This window comes from Charadrius vociferus, unplaced genomic scaffold, assembly GCF_000708025.1.
Source record: "Charadrius vociferus isolate BGI_N301 unplaced genomic scaffold, ASM70802v2 scaffold163, whole genome shotgun sequence".
NCBI classification, from domain to species: Eukaryota; Metazoa; Chordata; class Aves; order Charadriiformes; family Charadriidae; genus Charadrius; species Charadrius vociferus.
The window spans coordinates 18,680,825-18,690,679 of record NW_009648332.1 but is presented as its reverse complement, the minus strand read 5'-3'; the positions used below and the strand labels follow the sequence as shown (position 1 = coordinate 18,690,679).

General features: G+C 40.7%; 1 protein-coding gene across 1 annotated transcript; it reads right to left on the bottom strand.

The window, feature by feature from the left end:
- Nucleotides 1-1,081: 1,081 nt before the first annotated feature.
- LOC104286207 (pancreatic alpha-amylase-like) lies at nt 1,082-9,614 on the bottom strand. The gene is made up of 10 exons (XM_009884782.1): nt 9,399-9,614; nt 7,688-7,834; nt 6,001-6,198; nt 4,415-4,645; nt 3,372-3,505; nt 3,162-3,284; nt 2,941-3,040; nt 2,608-2,729; nt 2,372-2,497; nt 1,082-1,271 (listed from the first exon to the last, which is right to left on the bottom strand). Exons 1-10 carry the CDS (start codon nt 9,564-9,566, stop codon nt 1,082-1,084), a joined length of 1,539 nt encoding a protein of 512 aa, XP_009883084.1. The 5' UTR covers nt 9,567-9,614.
- Nucleotides 9,615-9,855: the final 241 nt, after the last annotated feature.

Below are 9,855 nucleotides of genomic sequence, written 5' to 3'. Positions count from 1 at the left end.
TCACAAGGTCTAAGTGATGCTTGCATATACAGCACCCTTCTCAGACACCGTTGGAACAGCCACAGTGAACGTTTGCTTGCAGCCAGCCATTGGGACCAAAGATGGGAGATTTTGATTTCCACAGGCACAAACTGACACTGAACCAGGCAACCCGCTGGCCTGACTGATGTCATAGGCTGCAATAATTGACTGGCACGGCCCAGCTTCCTCTGCTGACCCAGAACCCACGTTTAGTTTGTCCCACAAAACGGATAAGCTCTCTGCGTGCATTGGCACTGCTCAGAGCTGACTGCCCACAGTGTGGCTGTTCTGGGATACAGATCTGTGTTTGTGTATCCACCTTGGAAATACTGCATTTTAACTTACCCAGCTGTTGGGTTTTGTTCCTTGTTTTATTTTCTCCCATGTTTCTGTGATCTGGGAAATGGAGTGCTGTGTTGCCTTAAAACCCACCACTGCATTGCCACTCGTTATGACATGACAAAGTTACAATCCAATTAATGAAGGGAAAAAGCATTACTTTTCAATTTGATTGCCATTTATTATTCACTAGATACAGAGAATCAGTCACACTCAAATACCAGGGAGTCACATATGGGGGAAACAGTAAATCTAAAGACCAATGGAAGAAACACATTTTCAACTGAGTTATAACTTGGCATCAACTTGAACTCTGCCATGTTACAGCACAAAGTTGTCTAGGTACCTTTTCTTGATTTTTGGACATGCTGTTAACTCCCAGTCCAGCTTCTCCATAAAGAGAATTACATTTCCACTTATGCACAGAGCAGCACAATTTAAAATTATTTCAGCTTTCTCCTTTCATTTTTTATTAGTACTTTAATTGAATATAGCCCACTTACAAAGGCAAACAGGCATATACCACCTCTTCCAGGTCTGCACTAGCACAGCTAGCTCCTGTTTTGCTGTAGCAGCTACTTGGTATTTCATTAATATAAGCCAATACACTTTGCTCTATCACAGTTCATTCAGTGCTGGGGGGCCAAGACAACCAGACCACCTTGTATGCTATTAGCAAAAATACAGAAGGGAAGAAACAACACATGCACAACAGATCTGGTTACAATTTAGTGTCAACGTGAATTGCAATGAATGGGTCTTCATCCTCGTTATTAATCAGGAAATTAGCCATGCCATCATCAGCAACATGAACTTCAACTGCTGTACAGTAGTCACCTTTCTTTTCCCCAGAAATGACATCACAGTAAGTGCCAGCAGGCAGACCGGTCTGCAGAGTTACATTCAAAGACCTTTGGAAAATAATGAAATGCAATTAGAATTCTTTGGACTCTCAAATGCTTTGCAACCCATGCTAGAGACCTTCTCAGATGTTAGGTAATTCTGGAGCGGTTATTCTGCAGCACTTCCCTGGACACTCCAAAATCTATTCTCCCACAAAATGACAATACCCTAGGACTACTGAGTGAGGAGCCTAGAAAAAACACCAAAGGTTCATGCTGGGCTCAGGCATCTTAAGGCTGGTCAAGACACACTAGTTAAAATAATTTTTCGTGATAGCTCTTTTATATTATGGGCACTTAAAGGAATTTGGTTCTAATCACACAGGATTACTCCCCTTTACAATGAAGAAAAATAGTTACGTAAATAAATTAATTAATATAGTAGTATTTAAGTATTTACCACTTATGACAGGAAGCTTGGGTGCTCTTACTCTCCAGGAACTTTAGGACCTGAACTCCAGAACTTCATATGGCACTCTAGTGCAATTTAAATTTTTTCCTACCAAACCACAGTTAGCTTTTTTAGATTATCCTATTACAAGTTCTCAGAAATGTCTGTTAGTAACCTGGTTTTGAGCTTAAAGGTACTTGAGAAATGCCAGATTTCACACAGATATTGTATTTCTGACACCAATGAACTGTTGTGATGGACAGCACAGTAAGCTTGGAAAAGAAAGTTAACTGAGAACTCAACCACTACATCCTTCAAATTGCTCATCACCCCAGACTACTTCTAATTGTTATAGATCATGTTCTCTTAAATCATCCAATTCTTGTGTACAAGATTGCAAAACAGTTTATAAAACTGTCCCTTTTGGACTATATCCCTGAGTCTCTAAGTTCCCTCATTTCTGTAAGTTCAGACATTACTGATTGACCATGTTCCTCAGTGATACAGCCAACTGTAGGAATGGGGAAAGAGCAAGAGCACAGTACAACGTCTAACATGGGACAGTGAAGAGTGCTCCTGGTAGGGTGGAGAATTGTAAGTTTAAACTGCCAACCAAGACAGAGGAAGCATCTATTACAGAGATCTGTCGGAGCTCACAACTCCTTAAAAGCTTTCTCTGATAACTAGGCGAATTATAATTTATTCATCTCTTACGTACCAGTCATCATTATTGAAAACGATGAAGCCTTTATTACCACGGCCAAAAGCTACTTGATTGCTGCCATTGTCCCACCAGTTGGAGAAAGGTTGACCATCTACCACGTTACGGAAGATAACCATGTTCCTGAAAATGCAAGGAATGCCTGTCACTGGGCCTGCACGAGCTCTAAAGACACAGCAAACATCAAGCAAAAGCAACTGCTTTTACTCATTTTTTTCTCCACACTGTCCTACTTTATTTGACGCCAGCGATGTTCACAAACCCAGTCGTTGCCACAGGTAGTGTCTGGATTGATTGTGACAGGCTTCGTTGATCCATCCGGGTTACTTGGTGGTCCAACCCAATCATTGATGTCCTGTAATTAAAAAGAGAAGTTTAAAGCTTCTTAATGAAAACGCACAGAGCCTACCTGTAGAGAAAAGTTAGACGGAGCATCAAATTGCCACCTGCTACATCCAACATGGCACAGAGAAATCACTTAACAAATTTAAATGCACTGGACTGCTTCTCGGGCCCTGTTCTGTTCCTTATTCACCATGAATGTATCTTCAGCATTACAAGCTTACCCGCCCGTTTTCAAAATATCTTGGCCAGCGAAAACTTGACATCACACGTGTGAACCCATACGGATGAGCAAGCATGAAACCAACGGCCATTTTATAAAGCCTGTTTGTCAGACAAAAAAAATAATCATGTAATGAGAGGTGGAAAGGGAAAGCATGCCAGAGAACAGAGAGACAAACAAGCAAAAGGAAGCAGCATCCCCCAGACAAGAGCAATCCCTCACCTGGGGTCCCAGAAGGTTAGAATGGAAGCTCCACCAGCACCGTGCCCACGCTGGTTGTCATGATTATCCACAAAGACCACGGCTCTGTCAGAAGGCACAAAGCCCCAGCCTTCTCCCCAGTTCCTAGACAAAAACACAAAGACTTGTAGCTACCCTGCCAACTGATATATCCAGTGTATCCCAGGTAAGTCGCAGCATCTTCATTCTTACTTCAAGTAGGCCATCTTTTCTCCATTCCACTTGCGGATCACTGTCCCCAGTTTTGCACCATATTTGAATTCTGTCACTCGTCCATTTCCAAAGTAGTCACTGCCTTTGATCGGCTCTCCGCCCAAGTCAATTACCTGGTACAGGAAAGACAGAGCATTCCCTTCTACTTAAACAGACAAACAAACAAGTAAAAGGCATTGCTCTAGACATGGTTTTGAAGAAGAGGCACTACTGAAGCTAAGTATATTATTTGGCTTACTTGCAAAATTTGATTTAAAGCTATTTTCTTAATTTTATCTCAGCCTAGCTGTGAACTTGTTCTCTGTCTCCCTCTTGAATCTCCTTACCGTTATTGATCACTACCACATAACTAAGGCTCGGGCTGTACCAACTTTAATCTAGTCACCAGTGCCTCTGCTTCCAAGCACATGGGCAACCTCATTTTACTTTCTAGCTTAAAAATATTTCACTATTTGCCCTAGACTTTGTATGCAACATACTGATTTAATAAAATGGGTCTAGCAACTTTAGCTTCTGCTGACCTAAACCAACCATTACTTGCTTCTTAGGTCTTGTTAGAATATATTATTCAAACATAAACCACAAATTCAGAATGTCAAGTAACAATGGTAATGCCACTGAAAAACAAAGTTTCAGATCGTAATCACGATCTATATCTTCTGTTGCAATTTATAATACAGAATTTAAAATTCAGGGAGTGAAATGTCTTTTTTAAACCGAAAGAATTTTTACATTAACTTCAATGCAGTAAATTTAAACTCAAGTGGAATTTCCAGGTTACCAAGTTCCAGTAGGTCCAAAACAAGTCGGGTATTTTGCATGTCAATTACTATTTTGGGGCAGATTAGATATTCATAAGTTACCGTTATTAAATCTCGATGGTAATTTCCATAGATCTTGAGTCTGAAAGCCGCTTGGGCCCAGCTCAAGCAAAGTATCAATCCCAGTGTGGGACTGAGTCCATACTGTGCCCACAAGAAATATGTTTGTAAAGTACAATTAAAAAAATTAATCAAGATTACCTCCTGGTAAATGAAAGGTTTTGTTCCTGGAGAAAACCATTTAGTATTTAGGTCTTTCAGCTTGTCCAGAAATGCTTTCATGTCCCCAGGCCACATATGCTTGGCAGCATCCATTCGGAAGCCTGCTACGCCAATATCAATGAGGTAGTTCATGTACTCAGCAACTTTTGAGCGTACATAGTCCTTCTCCAGGGCCAGATCGAGAAGACTAACCAAGCGACAGTCTCGGACCTATATAAAAATTCTGAAATGAAACATTTTTCATCTAATAAACTAAATGTAGTATTCTACATACATTTTGAATTTTGTTTGCTACATTACAATGCCACATAAAACTTTCACCCGCCATTATTCACCACACATATCTTTGCCTTGGACAGTTATCTTGGACAGTCATCTACACAGAAGGAGCATTAAGAAGTCTGCATTCACCCCGCTCACACAGCTGTAGGAGCTGAAGGATTATAACACAGTCAAACCACTAAATCTATAATCAGCTTTCTGATGCAAGTATAGAGCAAAAATACGATTACTCCAATGTATTAAGGAACAGATTCATTACTATTTCAAGTGTACTCATTTCTTCTCTGATGTAGGAAAGATTTCTAGAAATTGTATTTCTAAATATTTTTAAAGAGTTATTATAGCTGTACGAAACATTAAATTCTTGTTTTCTGTCCCCTTTTTGACTTTGTTTCCTATAACTACAAAATGATGGGCATTGATTTTCATCAAAAGAATACTTTAAACATAAACCAAATATACTGAAATAATTTTTTAATAACTCTTACGATGGGTTTCCAGGCTATGCACATCTGCCTGGAGAGAGCAAGGTGCATAAGCCTATGTTGCAAACTGCACTAAAGAATTGGCTATAAAGATGCTCCTTTAGAACTGCGCAAGAATTCAGACACATTTAAAGTCTCCCCTTCTTCTGCCATTTCTTGAAAATACCTCTCCCCTCAACTTAGATTCAGGAAAGATCAAATACATTTGTAAGACATAAGACATTATTCAAGAAAGATAGGTATTTATCTTTATAAAATAATTTTTCATTCTGTGGGAGTTTTAAACTCTTGACCTCATAACCTGATACAGAGGAACAGACAGACTCCTGGAAGAGAAATCTCTAAACAGAGGGTTGATTTTCAAGATTTTAGCATTACTATTTTTCTTTATGAAATGCTAATCTCTCTCTTCTGAAATTGAGACCAAAGAAAACTTCCAAATTAAAATAAAAGGCAAATAATAACTTACTTTTTTATAAAAAAAAACACAAAACCCCCACACAAGATAACCTCTAAATAGATTTAAAAGATAAAAATAGATAAAAATAAAAAAATAGATTTATAAAATACCTAAGCACATTTGCCTCAATCTGAAATTGAGCCATCAGTTCAAGTAGAGCTATCCTTTTAAGTAGTTGTGTTCCTGATAGCAACGCAAACCTCTATTATCAATTTGGATGGTTTTCCATGAGGGTTCTTGTTCTGTTTTTAAAAAATGTTTGACAGTAAAGGAGAACAAATAAACCACAGCCCAGTAATGCATGTACATGAAAAATATATTTATAGTTCTAGGTTTACCTGAGATATATCCTGATAATTCTCAATGTCTCCACTTCTAGATTTACATTTACGATCATTAAAGTCCCAGCCAGAATATGGCACAGCTGGAAAATCTTCAGTCTTTGCATCGAAATAGCTTCCACAAGTAGCATGGTTGCCAGCACCAGCATTAGCTCCGCACATATGGTTGATTACTGCATCCACATAAATATGTACCTAGAGAATAGTATCCATATTCCAATTTGAGAAAGCTACTTCCCACAGCACCACTAATTAATGTTCTTTCTCTCTTGCCTCCTGCCCTGTCCCCCTATTTCTGCTTGCTTGTTTGCTTCCCACAACAGCCAGCGTGGCTTCAGCAAGGTCAAGTCCTGCCTGAACAAGCTAGTGGCCTTCTATGATGGAGTGACTACACCAGTGGACAAGGGAAGAGCTACAGATGTCATCTATCTGGACTTCTATAAGGCATTCGACACCGTCTCCCACAACATCCTTGTCTCTTAATTGGAGATACGGATTTGATGGGCCGACTGTACAGTGCATGAGGAATTGGTTGGATGGTCGCATCCAGAGGGTAGTGGTTAACAGCTCAATATCCAGATGGAGTTTGGTGCCAAGTAGTGTCCCTCAGGGGTCCATACTGGGAACAGTACTGTTTAATATCTTCACCAATGACATAGACAGTGGGATTGAATGCACTCTCAGCAAGTTTGCAGATGACACCAAGCTTAATGGTGTGGTTGACATGCCTGAGTGATACGATGCCATCCAGAGGGACCTGGACAAGTTCAAGAAGTGGGCCCATGTGAACCCCATGAGGTTCAACAAGGCCAAGTGCAAGGTCCTGAATGTGGGTTGGGGCAAACCCCGATATCAATACAGGCTGGGGGATGAAGGGATTGAAAGCAGCCTTGCCAAGAAGGACTTGGGGGTACTGGTGGATAAAAAGCTGGACATGAGCCAGCAACGTGCACTTGCAGCCCAGAAAGCCAACCATATCCTGGGCTGCATCAAAAGAAGCATGACCAGCAGGTCAAGGGGGATGATTCTGCCTCTCTACTCTGCTCTGGTAAGACCCCACCTGGAGTACTGCATCCAGCTCTGAAGCCCTCAGCACAGGAAAGACATGGACCTGTTGAAGAGGGTCCAGAGGAGGACTACAAAAACACTCAGTGGTCTGGAACACCTCTCCTATGAAGGCAGGCTGACAGAGTTAGTGTTGTTCATCCTGGAGAAGAGAAGGCCCCTGGGAGACCTTACTGCAGCCTTTCAGTACTTAAACGGGGCCTATCTGAAAGATAGGGACAAACTTTTTAGCAGGGCCTGTTGCAACAGGACAAGGTAATGGCTTTAAATTCAAAGAGGGCAGATTTAGACTAGATATAATGAGGAAATTTTGTACAATGAGGGTGGTGGAACACTGGCACAGGTTGCCCAGAGAGGTGGTAGATGCCCCATCCCTGGACACAGTCAAGGTCAGGTTGGACGGGGCTCTGAGCAACCTGATCTAGTTGAAGATGTTCCAGCCCATTGCAGGGGAGTTGCACTAGATGACCTTTAAAGGTCGCTTCCAACCCAAACTATTCTATGATTCTATGAAAAAAACCCAACATCTTCGCTCCAGTGCTACCATGTCTTCCCTTCTAAATTACCATCTGTCTATATCCTTGCATTGCTAACACCGGAAGGTTTTCAAAGCACTTACTCCAACATTGTTGCACCTGGTCACCATGTCTCTAAATTCAGTTTCATTTCCAGATCGTGTGCACAGCTTGTAGCTGACAGGCTGGTATCTTTCCCACCATGGTTGCTGGGGGTCAGTAATGATAATATTTTCATTTGGAGGCGAAATCTGTGAATAAGATGGTCTCTCTTGGTGACAGGATACTGATAATTGTTTAGTTGTTTGCCCAGTATTGTTAGAGAAAGAACATAAAAATAGAAAATCAGGTCCCTTTAATGGAAGACACTCATAATACCTGACTCATGTAGATCCTCATTATCCTCTGCTTACACTGTAGTGGGCTGGAAATAAAAGACTTAGTCCTGGCCCTTCAGCAGGTAGAAACATACTATAAAAATTATGTCCCTGGACATAGTGTCCTAATTATCTTCATGAACGCAGGCCTCAAAGATCAAAAGAAGGGTCTGAGACCTGAAGGACTAGGTCAGTAGAGAGAGCCCCGAATCGGGAAGGAACGGACTGCAGAACAACTGACGTAACATCCCACACTTAAAATTTATCCATCTTCGCATTTTTGTAATGTTTTGGAGAAAAGCATTCTTGACATGAGACTTTGTCACAGTTTCCAGATAAGCTATACCTCTTCCTTTTATAGAGTCTTTCCGGATACTTTTCAGGCAACAAGCTTTTGCTGCTACCTCCAAGTCTCTGGGCACAACCACCTGATGCCACCATTTGTCACAAAGATCCCTAGGCTGCAGCCTACTTAGCTGCCATGCCCTCGTGACCAGCTCAGCAAGTCGGCATCCAAAAAAGCTTACTTTCTGAGACCCTGCCACAGCACGGATTAAAAAGATATCCAAGGGTATACGATAGCCTGAGAAATCAGTTTAAAATCAATCAGGCCTCCGTGCCTGGAAAGAAGGTTGCAAATTAAAAAGGTATTATTTGAAAATTATGGGAAAATTCTCACTCAGGCCAACTTGCAAACTCCTGGGATACAAGAAACGGGCAGACTTCTCTCACCAGTTTTTCCTGAGCAATCTGACAAACCAACTGAAATAGTTTAATAGGTGATTGCTCTCCAGCCATACTACCCCACCCATCTGACACTAGTGGTTTCACAGGAACACGTGTCTGTTGTTCAGACGGAACAGATTCACATGGACACACCTCCACCAGAACCTGTGTTCAGTTCATTTTTGCCTGCTCACAACAGGTTCCTCCAAAGAAGCATCTCTTAATGGCTTACTCTGAAACCAGGCTTTACAGAGAGAAACTTGCCAGATTGGGTGAACACAGCCTTTTATATTTATTTATTTAAAACTTTCTGCACTTTGGTATTATCTTTGGGAGCCCTTTTTTCCAGTCATAGTTTCAATTTATGTTTACCTAGATCTTAAGAGCTTCCCTTGATTTAAATAATATTAAGCAGATAAAGATAGGTTACTCTTCACAGCAGTAAAAAAAAAGATTTAGCCAGCAATATGCAATTCTAATTCATCTAAATGTAATAGCACTGAGTGCAAAACATACACTTTGGAGCAATGAAATAAATTTGCGCTTACGCGATGATGGCTGAAGAATATATTTGTCAGCATTTACTACTTCCATTACCAATTTCTATTTTTCTTTCTCAGTACCTGTCCTTTGGTGAATTGAGCATTTTCTCTGAAAAACAAATTATCATCTGTGCAGCAATTTTACTACCTACTGATAGGAACAGACATACCTGAACTCCTCCAAATCCATTAGGAGCTAAATAGCGTTCACACTCAAGAGCAATATCCTCCCAGCGCCATTCAAAGAGATGTACAATAGACGTCCTCCCAGAGAGAGTATTAGGGTTGTACTGTGCCCAGCAAACCCCTACAATTAACAGAAGAAAATAGATACCCATCCTGTGCTCTGTGACCAGTTGCGCTCTTCTCACTGCCTATTTGTGTTCCTGCAAGAGGGTAAAGTACACATTACAAAATACACATTTAAAAGTAAATGCCCATCTCTGGCATCGCATTTATTTAACTCTATTTGATTGCCATTTTGTTTGAGAATTAGATTCTACCTAAGCTATGTCAATCTCCCATACTAATGGTAACTTTGTTTTTCTGAGCTTAAAATTCAGACATTGTCTAATACAGGCTGTCTTTAGTGTGCAAAAGTTGTACTTTTATTAGCATAAAGCCAAA

Coding starts and splice junctions, on each gene's coding strand:
- LOC104286207 (XM_009884782.1), bottom strand. CDS start 9,566: ATGGGTATCTATTTTCTTCTGTTAATTGTAGGGGTTTGCTGGGCACAG. Junction 3,285..3,371: donor GAAAAGATGGCCTACTTGAA/GTAAGAATGAAG, acceptor GTTTTTGTCTAG/GAACTGGGGAGAAGGCTGGG. Junction 2,498..2,607: donor CATCGCTGGCGTCAAATAAA/GTAGGACAGTGT, acceptor TTGCATTTTCAG/GAACATGGTTATCTTCCGTA.